General features: G+C 41.4%; 1 protein-coding gene across 1 annotated transcript in view; it reads left to right on the top strand.

Moving 5' to 3' along the window:
• Window positions 1–6324: 6324 nt before the first annotated feature.
• The window catches only part of LOC136676484 (protein MTSS 2-like), a 76301-nt gene continuing 61251 nt past the window's right edge, over window positions 6325–21374 (top strand). Inside the window, exon 1 of the mRNA XM_066653551.1 lies at window positions 6325–6545. Within this exon, the coding sequence (XP_066509648.1) occupies window positions 6477–6545 (69 nt within the window). The 5' untranslated portion in view covers window positions 6325–6476. The remainder of the gene's footprint in view (window positions 6546–21374) is intronic.

The following is a 21374-nucleotide window of genomic DNA, read 5'->3' as shown; positions in this document are numbered from 1 at the left end:
ACAGAAATGGAAGCAATCAGCTCAGCCCCAAAGAGCTGTCATTAGAGCTGTGGTTTATGTGTTGCTGTGACCCTGCCATATGTAGTCCAGGTCTATTTTGGAGCAAGTATCTTTCCAGCTCTGTAATATCACCCTTAAGACTGCTCATAAAGTTGGAATTCTAACACTCTGAGCAGGAATGGAAGTAAAAACCTAGGTCTGTCAAAATACCCATGTTTTACTCACAAGCTGGTTAGTGGCTTGTGGTAACACATACAGACCCCTCGGCATTCTGTAGAGTGAAAAACTAATATTAGCTCGCCATAATGTGGGTGAGGCTAGTGAGGTGAGGGAGGTTTGGGTGATTGACTGAAGGTTATCGTTGCTCAGAACCAGATGCTTGAGTGCAATAGTTTTAGTGACACGTCAACATTGTGGCAACTAAACAGCGAAAAAGACCCCATAAACGAAAAATGGTTTTCTTTGGCTCATGAATGTAGAAATATTTTTCCACAGATATTTCACACGTTTAATCATTTTCTGTTATTTTTCTCTCCCACTGTTACAAAACATCCATAGAGTAATGAGCCCAGGAATGCGGCTAATGGCTATGATTTTTGGAATTACTCTCACGCAGTTGCTCGGTATTTTTGGAATTTGCCTTCAACTACATTAAGCAGAGCATAATCTCTCTTCTTTCCCAAGTGCTGTCGGTTTTCAAACACATGCTCGTCAGAAATATGGATGAACAAAGCTTTCAGACGTTTGCTACTGTAACCTCTGTTTTTACCAATGGAAAACATAGTGTCACAAGTGACATCACAGGTTTATAGCAAGTGTGTGATATACTCATAATCTGCAGAATCAAATACTACCTTTCCTTTCATTTATTAATTCATTCATTTTCTGTTCTGTAGTCATTGGAGGGCAGCACGGTGGCGCAGCAGGGTTCGATTCCCGCTCCGGGTGACTGTCTGTGAGGAGTTGGTGTGTTCTCCCTGTGTCCGTGCGGGTTTCCTCCGAGTGACTGTCTGTGAGGAGTGTGGTGTGTTCTCCCTGTGTCTGCGTGGGTTTCCTCCGGGTGCTCCGGTTTCCTCCCACGGTCCAAAAACACACGTTGGCAGGTGGATTGGTGACTCAAAAGTGACCGTAGGTGTGAGTGAGTGAATGTGTGAGTGTGTGTGTGTTGCCCTGTGAAGGACTGGCGCCCCCTCCAGTGTGTGTTCCTGCCTTGCGCCCAATGATTCCAGGTAGGCTCTGGACCCACCGCGACCCTGAATTGGATAAGCTCTTACAGATAATGGATGGATAGACATCATTGGATAGAACACACGGGCAGCGCGCCTGTGGCATCACACACTCACACTTGCACCTTTAAACAATTTTGTATGGCCAGACTTACCAGCATGTGTTTTCTGATTGTAGGAAGAAACAGAAGCTCCCAGAGGAAACCCATGGAGACAAGGGAAAATGCACCAAACTCCTCACACAGTGTGACCCAAGGTGAATATTTAAACATAGACCCCACTGCCCTGGAACTGTTTGACACTGTGCCACTGTGCTGCCCATTGTATATGTATATTTTTTCCAGTCAAAACAGCCATTGAGTGAAAATTAGCCATAAACCGTTTGTTTATCAGAACATTGACATTAAAAATCAAAGGGTTTATTTTTCCACATTTTCAAAGTTCAGTCTTAGAAGTTGTATTTCCTTCATCTTACAGTCCAAGTCATGCCAAACACAGATGTACTCTTCTTTTGATTTTCAATTAGTTCAAGTTAATAATTTTTTTAATTAATAATAATATTAATACTATTATTATTATTATTTTGTCCTTTGTTTCCTGAAAGCTACACACCCTTTCAGATCCATAGTGCTGAGTTGTCTCTTCACAGTGTACGGACAGACAGAAACACTCTGACAGTCTGACAGTGTGAACATGTGGCTGATAATGTACATTTAGATAAATAGATCATTTTTCCAAATTCTAATTTTTTTATTAACACTAGCTATTGATATTCTGTTTGAAGATTATTGTTTGAACTCTTTTCCAGCCCTGATTGATTTAACGATCACTGCTTTAAATCCGCTAAACGGTCTCTAGACAACAGGCTCCTATTTCCTCAAGGTCAATGGCTGAAATATGGCCCCAGCAGGACCTTCATGTACACACACACACACACACACACACACAGAGAGGAAACAGTGAAACACAGACGGTCACATTGCATTCTATAGTGCCGAGGCTGAAAGTCAGGGTTGATCTTTGACCTACTGTGTGGGCTTAAAGAGCACAAGTCCTTCAGCAGAGGAAGAGGGAGGAGAGTAGGGCCTGTCCAAAAATACTGGGACACTGCATTACATAATTCTAAAAGTTTATTTAAACAATGAAAATAACTTATACACCACAGAATCACAGCTGTGTACTCTATAGAAGTACAGACTGATCATTTATGAATGCCCCTATGCTACTTTAAGGGGTGTTCTGGCCTTTCTTTACATATCCCCACATATGACCACATGTGTAGATGTCTGTAATCAAACTGAAACCATGTAATATTCTAGTGTTCTAGTACTGTTGCTGTTCCTGAGGACAATAAATGAGCCCTACTCATGAGACTACTTATCCTCTTCCTTCTTGATTTGGTTAAATTGACTGACAGAACAAGAAAGAAAAATTAAGGCAGCTTTTTAAAATTCAAAGAGCACTTTTTTTTCTAGTTCGTGTGTGTGCTCTCTATGTGCCCCTGGTGTGATTTCTGTTCTCCGTTATCCAGAGAGACTTCTGTAGAATGTGGACCATATGTTCTCAGTTTAGACCGCTGTGTCCTGTCTGGGATCCTTGTCCATCTGCTGCAGATGAACATAGAAAGTTGAAAGAGGAGCAGAGGGGTGAGACGGCAACAAGTAAGGTGCAGATAGCACAGCACTCTGACAACAATGGTGTTGAGAGAAAGAGAGAGAGAGAGAGAGAGAGAGAGAGAGAGACATGTTAGGGATGGTACCCCGGATGTACATCATTTGAAACCATATTTACTCATTAAGAGTATTGAGAGAAAATAAGGAATACATCCTCCCACAAAACATGCAGGAGGTATTCTAAGCCATTGTTTTAATATGAAAAGCATCTCATGGACCTCTCTTGTATATTTAAGGACAGTATAGATGCTGGCAGGATGAATGGCAGGTCTGGGCATGATGGGAGTGCTCTGTAGAGACCAGCGGGATGCTGATGCCAGCAGCCTCCTTCACGCTGAGTAATGCAGGGCCTGGCAGGGGGTCCCAGAGAGAGAGAGAGAGAGAGAGAGAGAGAGAGAGAGAGAGAGAGAGAGAGAGAGAGCAGAAAACAAAAGTGAAAACGCTGTTCCATCAAAGACGCTTTATTTTACATATGACTCCAGAAGGTCATTCTATCCACATTATAGAAGTGTGCGTTGGTTTTTTCTGCGTTTGTGTGACCTCTGCCCTCTCCCTGTGATCTGCCACTTCACTGTCCACTCACCCTCACCCTCCTGAACCCCTCTCTCCATCACGAGTCATAACATGGAATCTCATTTCAATTTCATTACCATTTCTCTCTGCACATTATGACCACTTATATAGCAACTAAAATACGCTGACTGGATCTTCTGCATTAGGCTTGAGCTGATGTTGGGCGTCATTAATGCATTAACCTGTTAATCCCTGAAGACCCCTATTCTGACACACACTTCAGTTCCTCACTCCTATATCTAACATATTACTTACATAGGACTCAATGAATATATATGGAGTAATAAGCACATAGTAAACCTTGATTAAGCAAGAAGTTACAAGCTATTGAATAGCCATGTTTGTATTTTTATATGTGCATAAAACATTAGTTAGTGCTTAGAGTTGTATTAAAACAAAGTATAAAGTCTTCTGTGTGAGATATGTCAGTGCTAGACCAGTCTTTATAAGCCAAAGGTATTCATTCATCCTAAGCAATATAGAAAATGTCCGTAGGTGTGAGTGTGTGAGTGAATGTGTGAGTGTGTGTTGCCCTATGAAGGACTGGCGCCCCCTCCAGGGTGTTTTCCCGCCTTGCGCCCAGTGATTCCGGGTAGGCTCCGGACCCACCGTGACCCTGAACTGGAGAAGGGTCACAGGTAATGAATGAAAGAATGAATAAAGAAAGTGATAAATGTGAACTTTTCTTGTTTTTATTATATACATAAAAACAGGTACGTTTTATAATTTATATATAAACAAAACAGGTACAACAGGTTCTTCATTCCAAGCTGTTCCCCTTGCCGCACACCTCAACAGATTTCTCATTTAATCTTTCATTGGTCGTACAAGCCACATCTCTTGATGAAGGACCAATAATCACTTTCTTGTTAAGAATGTCTTAAATAATGAGTAATGTGAATTTTATTAATGATCTCACTTGTTTATGATGTCATGCATATGTATATTCATGTATATTTACCACTTTAGCCCTTTGCTAATTCACACTGAAGTTGTATGGGTGTTTTTTTTTATTTTTAACTTTTTAAACGAGACACAATACAAATCAGAACAGAGGTTATTTACATAAACCAGTCAATAAAATCTGAATCTGGCCTGTTTTTACTTATTTAACCCACAGAAATGTCAAGAAAGGCTCACAGGCAGGGAAAATTGATTTTAAAATAAGTAGGAAATGGGCGCTTTAATTTAGGGTTAGCTACACAAGTTCAAGTCTATTTAAGTGTGTGTTTAGGCCCTTCGTTACAGGACACATGACTCTATGACGCCACTTAATTACAAGAATTTTTCTTTTGTAAATGTAAAACAGTCCAAGAATTTGCTTTCGGTTATTGAGGTTAAGGTTTGGGTTTTGCACCACAGCATCCTCTGCCAGTAAAAGTGTAATGCGAACAGCCCACAAAGGAGGAATACAAACGTGTGTGTGTGTGTGTGTGTGTTCGTGTCCCCCTTCTTTCCTCCCCCCATTTCCATGTGACAAGAAAGCTGTTCTCCCCCTTCCATTCCCATGGATCAGATTACTGCCTCTTCTATACACGTTATTTTCCCCCACCTGTTTTCCGGCATGTCCCGCCTACCTCCCTCTGATTGGTGGATCCCACCGTGAAAATGAACCATGAAATAATAACCATTCACAGAAATTATAATTACATTGTTATTATTATTATTTTTAATTGTGACGCCACAGCACATTGAAGCAGACTGGTCTGTACTGACAGGGGGGTAGAGTTCTGAAACTGACAAATGACTAAGGCTTTAATGGCACACGTGCTCAAAACTGCCATGAATGAAAGTCATGGAAGCAAAGCATTATGGGTATTGTAGTTATTGTCAAGCCTTCTCTGGGCTAAAACACGATATGAAAACTAAGCTTCGGTTATCTATTTACTTAAATCTTCATTACATTTTCTGTTAGTTTGTATGGTGATTAAAGTTCTGCGCCTAATAGTATAGTTAAATGCTAAAACAAATGAATTCAGAGTGCTTTAAATGAAATCCCAGTAAACAAGGAACGTCACTGGACGTTCAAAATAGGTCTAAAAGTAGTCTGTCCGCCAAGGACATATTTTAAACGTCGATGGACGTCCAAATTCCATCTTAATAAGTTAGTTAAGTGGTGACCAATCGATAACGTCAGTGGACGTACAAAATGCGTTTTTTACAAGTAATTTATTTCGGGACCAATTAATAACGTCAAATGACGTCCAAAATACGTCTAATAGTCGCCTTTTCAATGTGTGTGTTTGGACGTCTTTTCAACTTTCATTTTCAACCTTAAGAGAACGTTGATTAGACGGCAGTCATTACGTCATTTCAACGTTGAATCAACGGCTAAATGTTTACTGGGATACATCAAAAATGTTGATAAATCGGTGGAATCTCCCTTCAACCAAAACTCTCCACACCAAAGCCAACAAAGGCATGATATCACCAGCCAATCACTGCGCAGGAGGGGCGGGGCTTCCCTGGAAACGAGTGGGAAAAGAAAAACCACGACGCCCTTAGTCCCGAGTCCGCACCGCAGCTGAGCTCGCTGCATCATCTCCTCACACTCCCACACCTTCCACACACACACACACTCTCTCTCTCTCTCTCTCGCTCCTCCAGCTTTTCTCCTCCTTCCTCACCTCTCTCTCCGAAGATGACCGTCTCTGCTGGGGCGCCATATGTGAGCTTGACCTCCACCCGTGGGGAATAGACCCGGAGCAGGGAAGAGAGAGAGTGACACTCTCTCTCTCTCTCTCTCTCTCTCTCTCTCTCTCTCACACACACACACACACACACACACACACTCTCTCTCTTTCCCCACGAACCACAGTTGCCCCAAATCGCCAGGCACTGGGGTGACTGCATCATCATATCGACTGTTGGAATTGCACACGCTCCGCTTTACCCTGACGTCGCTATCGTGGAAATCCTTCTAGAGGAGGCTGCTTTTCCTGGTTTTCCTCACATAGAAGCCATCGGGGCTCATCCACAATCCGCAAAGCTGGATCCTATAAACATGGAGACGGTGGAGAAGGAGTGCGGGGCGCTTGGTGGACTATTCCAGGCGATTGTGAATGACATGAAGGTAGGTGGTGGGGTTTGGAGGTGCCATTGCATCCCCCAGCATCTGTTTCCTCTACGCGGAAAATGCAGCTTGTCCTTTTCCTTCTCACTAAGCAAGCTGCATTGCAATGCACACACAGTTGAGTACTGGTATTTGTGTTCATATCATTCTTCAATATGCTTCATGTCTGTGGGTTCTAGCAACAAACCTGGCGACCCCATGCTCTAGCATTACTGTCGTTTTCCGTACCCAAACAAAGCCCCTGTTTGAGATGCTTGTTCTTTAGTTAATAAGCTGAATCATGTGAGACAGATAAGACAATAGCACAAAAATATGCCTAGTGCACAGCCACCAGGACTGGGTTCGGGAAGCCTTGACTTAGGTGCAGGAACCCCCTTTGATTTATGTTCAGATTTTCTGGGTAGAACCTGTGCAGTTTAAGATAAGACCTTAGACATAAGACATCACCTCACATTCAGTTCCATTCATTATGCATGGAACCAAGCTGCAATGCCTTTGAGAAACCATACTGAAGCATTTGATGGCATTTGGGGCACATTTCTTACCACTGTTTGCCAAACAGGCTCCATATTATACATATGACTCAATGCAGCGTTCCCTATACAACCTGCTCTGCACCAAGACAAGTCTCTGAAGAGGAAAGAGAACCTTTACGGACTCGGTGAGCCAGACGTGGACGGTCTGCTGCTGATTAAGCAGATGCAACCTCGCTATTCTGTGCTATTTACTGTTTCTATTTTTGGTGAACAACATAAATACAGAGATACACTTGCCTTCTCTGTAGTGTGTAAAGTAATCCATTGATTTTCTGCCATGAATCATTTTGATTAAAGGGCCCATACCCTACATTTATTGCATTTAATTTCCCCCTTCAGCTCTCCCTCTGGCATGCTTTTGGGTCGGTGCACAAAAAACAGTCATTTTTAATATGATTTTCCAAACTTTCTGCTTTTGTTGCTGTTCCTTTAAGTCTGAGGCATTTAAATGACCTTTGCTCTTATTGGTCGTCCTGTAACTTGTGCTTTTACTAATCTAAGTTGAAACACACCTTATAACATCAGCTTGAATGAGTGGAGATAAAATACAACAGGATTAAACAGTCTGTTGAATTCACTTATATATATATATATATATTAAACACAGACAATTTTTATATATATATATGTCATTAATAATTTGTTTCTTCATGATATGGCTCTTTTACAAAGGCCAAATCATGATTTCCCAGTAAACAAGGAAAGTCCCTGGACCTTCAAAATAGGTCTAAAGTAGTCTGTCCGTCAAGGACATATTTTAAACGTCAATAGACGTCCAAAATCCATCTTAATAAGTTAGTTATCAAGTCATGACCAATCGATAACGTCAGTGGACGTCCAAAATGCGTTTTATACAAGTAATTTATTTCGGGACCAATTAATAACGTCAATGGACGTCCAAAATACGTCTAATAGTCGTCTTTTCAATGTCTGTGTTTGGACATCTTTTCAACTTTCATTTTCAACCTTAAGAGAACGTTGATTAGACGGCAGTCATTACGTTATTTCAACGTTGAATCAACGGCTAAATGTTTACTGGGTTATTTATGGTCTGTTGGATGATCATTGGTGTTGTCCAGCTATGAACAATGCTAAATCTGACTGCGTGTCTGAGATAAATGTTTTCCTTCACATTGTGGCTGATAAAAGACATTTGAAGGTGTTACTGTACATTACTAGCACTGGTGTGCTATTCTAATGTTTACAAAAGCTGTCAGACAGTCCTTGGTGTCTCGCTAGAAGCTAGCCTTAACCAAAATAACTAGTGTTCTGTTATTCTAACATCTGCCTGTACCATATACACCTTCCTCTGTTTCTCTCTCATTAGCAACTACTGGGCCTTTTTTTTTTTACCTCACTTTCTTTTCATTTGTAGACAGCACAAGCCTCAAACCAGAATGAACAAGAAGCTAATCCTAGCCAAATCTTTAATATTTGCTCTGACATGGCTACTAAGGACATTGAAGAGTCACATGTCTAGCCTTTGCAGCATGCTCTGTTCTTATATGTAGCCTGCATTTGATGTTAATACTTCTCCTGTTTATTAATCTGTCAGAAATAATGACAAAAAAGACACAAATCCAAATGGAAAGCTACTCGTAAACCAAGTCGTTAGCAGTCATCAAGCTCTATGATGCAGTGCACAGAGCATTAGCTTATTGCTTCTGTGTTGCAAGTTCATCAAAGAGCTCTCCTGCAGAACTCTCTACATCTCTTCCCTTTATACCTGCTCTCATATCATTCTCTTTCTGCTCTGTGCAGTTTATTTTTCTTGCTCTGCGCTATTTTGACGTGCACCCTTGCTGATCTCATTCATAATTTAGTCCCAGATTCTCCAGGTTGCATGCTGGTGCTGATCACAATGTGCCTGGAGATTGCAGAATGTGGGTCAAAACATGACTCTCCACATTCAACTCTGACAAGAAGTCTAGGTCATTTAATGGTGGTCATCTTTTGCTTTAAATAGAAGGCACCCGTGATGTTCAGCCCAACAGAGTCTGGTGTTCCACTTACCAGTGCTGCAGGGCATATTAGCAAGGCTCATGGATGAAATTGTCCAGTTAAATATGACAGAGACACCAACTTTGGTGTCAAGAGTGTGATGACATTAAAGGTTCTTATATTATTGTTTGTATAGTGTTTAATACATGAGCTCTAGGGAAAAGGATTATATTCATACAATATTTATTTAGCGTACATAATGGAAAATCACATTTTGTTACAAAAAACAGCACTTTGAATACGTTGTTGTGTATTCTTGATGTCACAAAACCAAAGCCTGTTTAATTCCAATGAAGATTCAAAAGGATTGTGAATGTTTTGGTTACTTAAATCTTTCTAAATGAATTCTAGTGGACAATGTAGGATGTAGATCTTCACCTGTCTCATTTACTAAAGTGTTCAGTTAAAAACCTGTACATCGAAAGTTTCAATAATGAATAGTGGTTCTTATATGGCATCTCTCCAAAGATAATTCGAAGCACTGTTAGGAGTGCTGTACAAGCACCAATTACTCGATATGGTTCAGATGAGCATAGCACAACATTATTTTTGAGAAACTGCCTCTTGATCTCCTAATCTGACATGCTCCATTCAGTTTCCCATTCTACAGGCTCTGAGAATCCCCAAATTTCATCAGTCATTAAAATGCCTTTAGTGGCTGAATTTGCACTGATGAGTGTAGTGACATTTCTGTGCTCTTTGAAGTTAAAGAGGGTGATTATTACGATCAGATCATAGCCGAGAATGTTGGTCATTTACTGTGGTTTTGCTCGTTTTTTTTTACGTCAGGACCGGGATTGCTTTACAATCTTGGGAGATTTTATTTAGCGTCGCACTGGATGCTACAGCTTCTTGGTGATTTCTCAGGAAATGGAATAATCAGCCATCTGGTTTCTCTGGACATGCAGACCTCAGCAGCAGTATTTCAGGTTTGTTGAATAAATAAATGGCGACTCTGTGTGTGACTGATTTACCGAGGTCTGATTTGTCTCCTTTACCCTCTCGTGTCTCTGTCTTCGTGCCTGTATTCCTTTGTTGCTGAGGGTTGGCACCCTGAGGGCATTCCTGCTCAGTTCTCATATGTATCTGACAAGCAGCATGCTGGCTGGGCTGTCTTTGTTCTGGTGCAGGGATACAGTAGGAACTCCTTCAAATCAATGAGGCATGGACTCTCTGTGTTTCTGGATTCAGTGTGTTAGGCTGACAGTAATGTATTAATGTTGGTTTTCTGGTTCTAGTTAGACTAGTAAGCATATTGTAAGATTATATCTGTACTAACAGATTGGTATGTTGCTATTTACATGCATAAATGCCATTAGACTGGATGACCATGTGTCTGGTGTTATTTTAATCATGATCCAAATTTAATTATGGGATACTATGTCAGTGTCTTAAAGCTTATGTTTTCCTCTGAATTCTTTATACCATTGTTTTTGAATGTGTGTCTGATTTGAAGTGGAAGTGCTATGATAATAGCACTGCCTGAGATTATAGGGAGAAATAATAGATTTGATTGAAGGGGGAAGGGTCACCCGTTTGGTCAGTCATCACCTTGCTCTGTATATTTAATTCCACAGGGAGTGAAAACTCCTGGGATACCTGGGATAAAGGTCCACGGTGCAAGCCCATGTGGTCATGTGTTTGCCAGCTGGACTTGCCATATATCACCGCTGTTTACATTTACAAGCCTCCTTCTGAGATGTGCATACCAGTGCATATAGGATAGACATTTTGCACACAGGCATAGACAAAAGAAGCTTAGCTTTATGTGTGCCGACCCTCCGTCTGTCCAGGGCTATTCTGAGCTGTACCTAAAAGGGAGCGATGTCTGATGTGGCAAAAAAAATATATAACATCAGAAACTTTGAAGACACTGTCATCATGATAATTCGTTTTTCTGAGGTTTGTGAGAACGCTGAAGTGAACACAGTATCAACAACACAGCAGTGCCACGTTTAAAGGGGATTTTTTTAAAATCTCAACATGATTTAATTATTGAGATGTAAATACAGTCATACAGAGTGATTTGATGTGAAATGGTTAGTAGGAGAGAAGCTTACAGACTGAGATTTATTTACAGTGTTGGTGATAGCAACCAGGAATAAAAGTGTCAGTGTCTCTGGTAATTTAATGAGAGTCCAAATAATGGGGAAAAAAATCACTTTTTTGAGTGCGTTTGGGAACCTGGACCCTACCAACTCACAAACTGGACTAAAACTACTCAGTCCGTGGTTTTGTGATGTGCCTAAGTTTGAAAACAAGCTGTTCTGATTTTGTTTTGTGTCTAACATGGATAGAGTTATTCCGCCTCCTCGTCCAAGTCTCTAACCACAGGGCTGGACCCTTCTGAACATCTTCAATCACAGTGCTGGACCCACGTATATGTGTGAGTGCAAAGATGAGGTTAAATGTAGCAAAAGAAAAAATCCAGTGTTTCTGCTCCTTGTGCCTCATTGCTTGGTGCTCTGCATTTGTTTTACAGAGGGTCTTATTCTCGACAGGTGTTTTCCAAACAGGGCTGTTTAAACAGGCTAAGAAAAGTGCTGTGTTGTTTGATCCATGTGGCATTTTGACCAAATTATTTTGCAGATATTTTGTTAAGGATCCAGGGAGCTATATTTGTGTTAACTTGGGGAAAAATAAAATGGTTATAATATTCATTCATTCATTCATTCATTCATTCATTCATTCATTCATCCATTCTTTCATTCATTATCTGTAACCGTTCATCCAGTTCAGGGTCGCGGTGAGTCCAGAGCCTACCTGGAATCATTGGGCGCAAGGCAGGAATACACCCTGGAGGGGGCGCCAGTCCTTCACAGGGCAACACACACACACACACACACACACTCACACATTCACTCACACCTACGGACACTTTTGAGTGACCAATCCACCTACCAACGTGTGTTTTTCTACTGTGGGAGGAAACCGGAGCGCCACCGTGGGGGCAGCACGTGGAGCTGCAGGTAGTGTCGCAGTCACACAGCCCCAGGAACCTCACTCCGGGTGACTGTCTGTGAGGAGTTTAGTGTGTTCTCCCTGTGTCCACGTGGGTTTCCTCTGGGTGCTCCAGTTTCCTCCCACGTCCAAAAACACATGTTGGTAGGTGGATTGGCGACTCAAAAAAAGTGTCCGTAGGTGTGAGTGTATGAGTGAATGTGTGTGTGTATGTGTGTGTGTGTGTTGCCCAATGAAGGACTGGTGCCCCCTCCAGGGTGTGTTCCTGCCTTGCGCCCAATGATTCTCTGTAGTCTCCAGACCCACCACGACCCTGAACTGGATAAATGGTTACAGACAGTGAATGAGTGAATAAACAGATCTTTCCACATCAAACCTCTCTGACTGACACTGTGTACGTATTAATAACTTAATTATACAGACATTTCAGCAAATCTGTCATAATCTTCTAATAAAGATGATTAGATATACTAATTCTTTTTTAATTTAATGTGTTAACAAAAAACCAAGACAAGTAATATAACAAAATGCTGAAGTCATTCCAGTAGTTTTTGTTACAGATTCTGGATAGTTGTTTATGAAACATGTTGCTCAGTGTTGTTCTAGAGAAACTAACAGTATAAGATTGTCTTCATAATGAACTTGATGAAGTTTCATAATCTAGCCCACATTTAGTCTGATCTAAGCCTCAGCTTAACCTTCGTCTACCCTGCTGCAATCTGAGCCATATTTTAACTTTACCATCATTTAACACAGACACTTATCTATGGCATTACATTTGGCTCTAATGTAACCTGAGGTGTTCAGAGGGCTTACTGAACGGTCAGCAACCAGCAGTGTTATTCTCAGGCTGGAGAGAGCGTGTGAACGAGAGCACGTGTTCCACTCCTCTTTGCCTGTTTAGGCAAAGTCTGAGAATCCTCGTGAGGCCACTCTTCGTGTTCTCTCACTTATTTTTCTATTTTGTTTTGTGGGGGGCTTCTGTAGCATTGGTGGAAAGTAGTAGCTAAATGAAGGTGTGTTTCCCGCACCCTTCGTTAGACTGGTTAAAGATGAATCGGTCCATTTTAGACACAGAAGCTCTTTTTGAATGGGTTCCAGCTTGACTGAGGCTTTGTTGGACCTGTCAAACCCATCTCGTCTCTTACGTCTGCTGACTTGAGGAAAATCTCCCGGAGAGATGGTTCTCCGGTCGAGGGGTGAAATATGTCGGGTTGATGCATGTGTTTTCCACGTCCTGTACAGTTTGCCAAGGATATTTCATCATAATAAGTGGCTTTAACAGATTAGTTAACTGATTAGATATTCAATTAATCTGACAATTTCCATAAAACATGTCAAATATTCAGTCAAATAACTGAATAATAACAAACCTCTTAATTAAGATTTGGTTAAAGTGTAGTTGTTATTTAATTGACTAACCATTAGAAGCATTTCCTCTCAACTTTCCTCTATCATACTGCTGCTTTCATTCACATTCCTGTTACTTTTTCTTAGTAAACTAATGCACAGTTGACTCCTGGTGATTGCGCAGACTTTGGAGCACCGAGGATATTTGGAGAGAAAATATTTTTGAGAATTAAAAGATATGCAGAATTGGTCCATGTGCCTTTCCTCAGTTTTGGTGACCCTTTCAGTGAATCGTGAGTAAGATATACAGCATTCGTATTTAAGAAACTTCAGCATAGCCTAGCAAACAATGACTTAGCCAATCAGATTTGCCTAGAAACATAACTTTGTCCATTTGTCCATTTATGCACCTAAAATGCAATGTTATCTTGCTCAATATTTTGTGTGTTGTGTAACGTTTGAATGCTGCGATGTCAAGTTCAGGAGATGTCCTTATCAAGACAGATGGAGGTCCCCCGAGACAGAGGCCAAAATCATTCATTATTCAAAGATAAGGCACAAGAAAATAAAGAGAAGAACAAAATATGAATAAAGGAATGTGTAAATGTAAGACTGAGCAACTTGTGGAAAATATAGGGAACCTTTTTGACAATTATCAATTCATTTTTAGCATTTTATTTCTCCATGAAGAACAAAATATTCATTCATTATCTGTAAACTCTTATCCAGTTCAGGGTCGCGGTGAGTCCAGAGCCTACCTGGAATCATTGGGCGCAAGGCGGGAATACACCCTGGAGGGGGCGCCAGTCCTTCACAGGGCAACACACACACACTCACACATACTTTAGAATCATCAGTCCACCTACCAACATGTGTTTTTGGACTGTGGGAGGAAACCGGAGCACCCGGAGGAAACCCACGCGGACACAGGAAGAACACACCAACTCCTCACAGACAGTCACCCGGAGCGAGAATGGAACCCACAACCTCCAGGTCCCTGGAGCTGTGTGACTGCGACACTACCTGCTGCACCACCGTGCCGCCAAGAAAACAATATAAATTACATAAACTATAGTGTGCCAGACTGTTAGTTAGGGAGCTGAGTGATATCTGAATGTTAAAATGTGGTAAAATGTTTTTAAGCATTTTCATAGTGTATCATCTGTATCGTGATATTTTGGCACTCTATTAGCGCAACATTAAAAACCCAGGGTGCTACTACTAGTTTAGGAGCTCTGCATTATTAGATGTAAATTTTCCACTTAAAAGTACTTAAAAGAACAGTACATAATGTAGAATTTAATAAAAATGGCAGACTTTTGATTTGAAAAGTTAACTTCTTCAGTTTGCAATTTATAGCTATAAAAACAACTACTAGTTAAGCCCTATATTCATGTCATGTTTTAAACAGGGGCTACTGTTTTATCTGGGCCCCCTTGGCCAGAAGGCAGTGCTGTTATCATTGGTTTTCATTAGTGCAGTGAGATTGTGCTCTGCTTCTCATAAATTATGCAGCAAACAATCTCTCCATTTCATCTGACAACAACTTACTAGCCTTCTGCTAATGTAATTTGATTGTGGTGATTTGCCAAGTGCAGTGTTTAAGAAACCTAATGCACAGTGGATGCACTGATAGCAACACCAGTAGTGCACTGTTTCACTTCACAAGAATGTCTGTGAGCAAAGACCTTCCCAAAAGACTTGCTGTTTGTGCAATCACAAAAAAAGCTATGTCATTTTAGCATGCTGCTTCTGTTGGCTTAAGCGCTGGTGGCGGCGCAAATCTGCAATGTTGCGTCTGTATGTTTCACCACCACCAGCACCTGGAAGCCTTCGTGGCAAAATAATGTTCTAGCTTTAAATTGTCTTAAAAGCATTATGTAACAAGACACACAGGGAATGCGCATACATAATACTGAGTGTAGTAATTCACAGAGAACCTTATGGAAGATGTGATCCACCCACATTGAAGTCTTGTAGCCTCAAGCTACACTTCTTCTGTTTACAATAATTTATTGGCCAGTGTCTGAGCTTCATGGAGATAATGATTTTGCAGTATTGGCAGATTAGCATTATGCCCATGATAATATTCTACATATATAAAATAGTGGCATCGAACAGTATCAGCTTTTGCTTTTGTGAGTTTGGTTTATCCATAGGACTTCTGCATGCACTGTCCGGCATGGTCTGCCAAACGTACGTAAAAACTATTTTTTTTTGAAGGAGAAGTTTGCAGCTGCACATTCTATCATGGCAAAAACATGAGCTAGGTTTCAGTCTGGACCCAATACAGATGGACTAAGAAGCCAGACTAGGAACATCCATTAATGATGTTACTATATGTCTGTATGTTTATTCATGGTTTTTTTTTAATGTATTAGATTTGGCAGCCCTATTTTTTGTGAGCTTCTGTTTTTGTGCTCTTAGTTTACTCATGGTACCTAGAACTGGACAGTGTATGATATTTACTACATTGTTTTTAAAGAAAATAATATATAAATCTAGGGCGGCACGGTGGTGCAGAAGGTAGTGTCGCAGTCACACAGCTCCAGGGACCTGGAGGTTGTGGGTTCGATTCCCGCTCCGGGTGACTGTCTGTGTGTGAGGAGTTGGTGTGTTCTCCTAGTGTCCGCGTGGGTTTCCTCCGGATGCTCTGGTTTCCTCCCAAGGTCCAAAAACACACGTTGGTAGTTTGATTGGCGACTCAAAAGTGACCGTAGGTAGGTGTATGTGAGTCAATGTGTGAGTGTGTGTTGCCCTGTGAAGGACTGGCGCCCCCTTCAGGGTGTGTTCACGTCTTGCGCCCAGTGATTCCAGGTAGGCTCCGGACCCACTGTGACCCTGAATTGAATAAGCGCTTACAGATAATGGATGGATGGATATAAATCTAGTTTCTGTGGAGACTTTGTGTGGGTCACTTCTCAGTGTGGTTTAAAACATTATTTGGTGTAATATTAATGTGACAAACCACCCACAAACAAGCAATCCCAGATTCCTGTACAGTAAATGTGGGCTACTTACCTTTTTCATTATTGCAGATATATAATTCCATAATAATTTTATTAATTCATTCATTCATTCATTGTCTGTAACTGCTTGTCCAATCCAAGGTCTCATACCTGGAATTAATAATTCCATTTAGCTGAAAAATATTATGATATCAGTACTGCCCAGAACCAGTTCACAGTGGCCCCCTCATCTCTAAACATCTTAACAATTCCAACAGGCTTATCATCAATCTTGGGTCTTGATGGATTATTTAGGGGGGTGCATATTCATGACTGTTTATTGTACATATTGAATGTGTAAATTATGGTGCCAAAACCCCTCCCTTTTTTCCTCACTGGTGCCTTTGTTGCAGTGGCTGAATTGGTTCAGTTGTAGAGATGGAATTAAGCTACTGCGCTTCCACTTTTGTCTCTTCGGATCCCCACTGAAATCAATAGGGCAGAAAGGAGAAATTAAGCTGTATAGTGAGCTATTCCTTTTAGTAACAGAAATGAAAATGACTCATTTGAACACTGACAGAATTTGTCTTTTAAGCTCTATGGCAATGGCTGCTCAATAGCTTTTCATTAGTGGAGAAGTTAGCAAAGAAAACCTCTTTGTTTGGGAAGATTGGCGAAGATCAGTCTTTTCTGATGCTACAGACAGTTATGGGCAATTGGAGTCAGAGACGGATGGCAAGCAATAACGCTGATAGTGGCATGCCCCTGAAAGAAGAACTATTCATAGTCAAATATAAAAGCGAGTTTGACAAGGAAGACAAGGTCTAGATCTGCTCACAGTTGTCCTTCAGGATCAAGGTGTAATACCGCAAATCAATGACATTAAAGGGCTCATATCACTGAAATATTTTTTTAAGTTAAAGTGTTTCTAGTAGACGAGTGCGTGAGTGTGGGATGCCCTGCGATGGACTGGCGCTATGCCCAGGTTGTGTGCATACTGATTCCCTACAGTCTCTGGACACACCGTGTCCCTGAACATGATTGAATGGGTTTGTAGTATTTAAATATGGCTGAAGTTTCTATTCCTGTCAGTGTTACATTCGTATACTGAAAACCAACTTAAAAAACAAATACAATTTGTACATATAGGCGCTTTAATAGCTTTTAAAAGTCCTAAAAGCCTATAATTTTAAGGTTATGCACTTTGAGATATTACGATATTTACAGTGTTTGTTCAGTCAGGAAAAGCTTTGGAGGACACCACATAGAATTACAATGTGATCATTTATTCCATCTGTGCACTGTAGACTCTACCGTCCTATAGTCGATCAATAAACCTATTGAATAAGTATCAAACTGACCGAATGGGTGCTTCTTAATATGGATCCTTATGGTCTACTCTACAGCACTGTGTAATTTAGTTTAATTATAATCCTTCTCAGGATCACTACTGTGTTCCAAGTCTCAGGCTTATCCTGATGCTGGCATACTCCTCACTGTCTGTGTTTTGTTCTCGTGATGGGACGGATGCCTTTTGTCCTTTTATCATCTGCCAGCCTTCTGGTTGTTTTACTGCTCTGATTAAAATGCACCTTTTGATTCCTTTCTTCCGCTTGGTTAGGCTAAACAAAAATAGCCTGCTTCCTTACCCTGCATCTGAGCATCTCTCGGTGCGGAGAGCACAAGGTGGAGGCAGGTACTTATCCAATTCTTTGTGGATCATTTAGTGAGTCAAGAAAGAAAGAGAAAGGAAGGAACGACTGGGAGAATGCAGGAAATACAAACAGTGGATCCGAGCCGATGCTCTTTGCGCAATTGGGTTTGACCGGCTTTCCTATTGGCTTAGCTGAGCGAATATGCTAATGAGGTATAGGAGAGTGTCCTGGGATAGAGGAGGGGGTTTGTCCCCATCTCTCTTTCTTTCGCTCCTTATCTCTCCCCTACAAGCCCCCCTCAGTGTGATGGACCTCAGGCCTGTACCCCAGATTAGAGCACTTCAAACAGAGCGAGGGGGGGGGGGTTCCACTGGGAATATCAGGCTCCGGTTTCAGAGTGAATTAGCTGACATCAAACGGTCGAATGAGACGCCGGATCAAACAGGAGATGCCCACAGCCTCTCTGCCCAACCATCCACCTTATTCCTGCTGTCATCAGTGACTCTCCATTGTGCCCTGTCTGTCCTGTGCAGGTTTACTTTGTTATTGTCCTTTATCTTCCCATTCTCGGTTCTCCCATTCCCATCCAGACACGCCTATGTGATGTTTGCTTTCCGGTCTTCGGTGTCTTAGAAATAAACTTAGCTTTTACATTAAAGACACGTAGGATTCTTCCAGTTTGAACTCCAATAAAGGGGGACTTTAAAGAAGCACTAGGTAGAATTTTACCTTATATTTACAGCTTTAATATCATTGTGGTGTTTATCTGAGCTGTAACAGGGAGAACAGAGCCTCTGTCGTTGTTATACAGGGCTCAGCTCAATAGAAACTTAGCTATGTAAACCACCAGTATCCAATGACATACTGTGGTTCATCTGTCGTAACTACATTCTCTTTGTTTATCAGCCGCTGTAACTGAAAAGGACCCTCACAGACCCATCTCTGATGAACAGTCTAACCTTGTACAAGTGTATCAGGCACCGCAGCATGACTGGAGTTTTAATACTGAGTGTCATTCCTTGTGATCTCATACTTGTTTTTCAGGAATATGGAGGTGGAAATAGCAAAATTAATAAGGGTATTTTTCACAGTACACACTGCTGCCACCAGTTCCTCTCTGTGCTCACTTCAGCCTGCGTCAGCTTGCTCTTTTGTCTCCTATCCTTCCCGAGTCAGACTTGAGATCCTTCCTTATAGGTGCCCTCTTTGTATTTGTCTTTCTTACCACTTTTTTCCATTACACTTTTGGATTCCCCTCCCTCACACACACACACACACACACACACCAAACCCCATGAAGTGCTAAAGATAGAGGAGACTGCAGCACTAGGGTTTTGTGGGGTGAAGTATAGTGGGGTTATGGCGGTGAGGCCAGGCAGTTGGGGGTTGGAGGGGGGGTGTGTATTGTGGCATTAGAGTGAGGAGTGCTGAGCTGAATACTGACCTCCAGCTGTGCTCTCAAGTGAGGCTAATTTCACCCCTCGCTACACAGCCGTCTGATCTACTGCACTCAAAGCCTGCCCAAGCCTGCACGCTAGCAGGTCTAACAAAGGGAAGCATGACCAAGCACACCTCCACTGTCCCTGCCTTACAGGTACACACAGTAGCCAAGACTGGGAGTTTATTTGTACAGTTATAGGCCAAATTCAGGTTTGGAGAGCGATACTGTTTATCCAGGGATTTCAGGGTTAATACTAGGGTTGGGCTTTGTTAGCTAGGTCACAATACAATGCTTTTCATGGGACACTGGTCAAATTTAGTTTGTAGATCACTGCTGGAGTGCGATGGTTACACTCAAAAACAAACCAAATATGGCTACTGTTAACTGTTAATACACCAAGTATTAGTTGCTAATGATTCAGTTTCGACGTCTAACCTGACCTTAAGGCTGTGAGTAGCAAAGCAAGAAAAATATGTAAAAAAATATGGATGTACATAATTTTATAAGATGCATTTGATACATTTGCCTTTAGTACACTACACTGTACTTTGAAAGGTTTTTTACAAACTCCTGCATATGAGTGAATTAATCTACTTTAAGCTACTTGGACACGGACACAATGCTTGAATCTTTTCCCTAGAAAAGCAAGGAATAGAATGGGATGCTCTGGAGCAGCTGCACATGAGCCTAAGGTCTCTATGCCCATTGCCAATTGTGGACTAGATTGATATAAAGCCCCTCCAAAATTCTCATATGTATGTTAACATGCAAAATACTGAAAACGATATTGAATCTTGACATTATTTGTATCATTTTAGATTGAAATGACGCAAAGTACTGACCAAGAAGTGAAAAATACAATTGGGATTTATCAGTGTATTTGTCAAATGCAGTTTATCACAGCTGTATTGGGTTTTTAACATTCTCCCTTATTGCAATAAGACATAATGGTTGACTGCTGTTGTCTTGAACAAGAAAGTAATCAACACTCGGTTCTGATCACTAGGTTGTGCGTTCCTGTGATCGTGCTCAGGCTTTGATATTGTAGTTGGCTGATGGCTGTGTTGGGTCGAGCCGCTGCTGCCCTTTTTTAAGCAGACATCACAGAAAACGCTGTGCCCTCTCTGTTTCCGTGGTAACGAGGCAGAGAGCCTTGTACAAGGCTTGTCCCCTTATCGTGGGACAACACCCCTCTTCCTGCTTCAGGGCAACACCAACCCCCCTCCCAAATGCATGCACACACATACACTCACACATTTTTATGCATTGAACTGTCTATGTATAAATTATGCTCTGCATGACTATGCTAGACTCTCTGATCTTTTGCTTTTTGAATTTGCCAGTGTTCTTGAATGCAGATTTCTCTTTGTCGTACTGATAGCATTCAAGATCAAGATGTTTTACAAACATATCATGGTTAATGCACTCATTCATCCTGAGACATTTCAAAATAAAGAAATGTTGATGAGCTGAAATTCAGTGAACAAGAAAAAGAAAGAAAAAATACAAAATGAAATAAAAACGCAGAAGAATACCATGGCTAATATAATGGAGTCCTCTGAAGCAGCTGCACATGATCCAGCAGTCACAAGTTTGATGTTGTTTAGAGTCCACAGCAGTTTTTGAACTCACTAATGCAGTGATGTAGTGCACAACTTCCCAAAATTACTGGAGGCTGTTACCGTTAAAGTTACAGTTCATTTAGTTGTGCAACAGTGTAGTGGAGGGTCGCTACCACACAGCTCTAGGGTCTGTGAGGAGTTTGGTGTGTTCTCCACATGACCGCATCCAAAAACACATGTTGGTAGGTGGATTGGCGACTCAAAGGGTCCATAGGTGTTAGTGTGTGTCGCCCCCGAATGACTGGCACCCCCTTCAGAATGTCTTCCTGCCTTACGCCCAGTGACTCTGTGGACCCACCGCAACCCTAAAATTAC

This window comes from Hoplias malabaricus, chromosome X2 (assembly GCF_029633855.1).
Source record: "Hoplias malabaricus isolate fHopMal1 chromosome X2, fHopMal1.hap1, whole genome shotgun sequence".
Lineage (NCBI taxonomy): Eukaryota > Metazoa > Chordata > Actinopteri > Characiformes > Erythrinidae > Hoplias > Hoplias malabaricus.
Note: the sequence above shows the minus strand (reverse complement) of the source record. Positions and strands in the feature narration are given on the sequence as shown.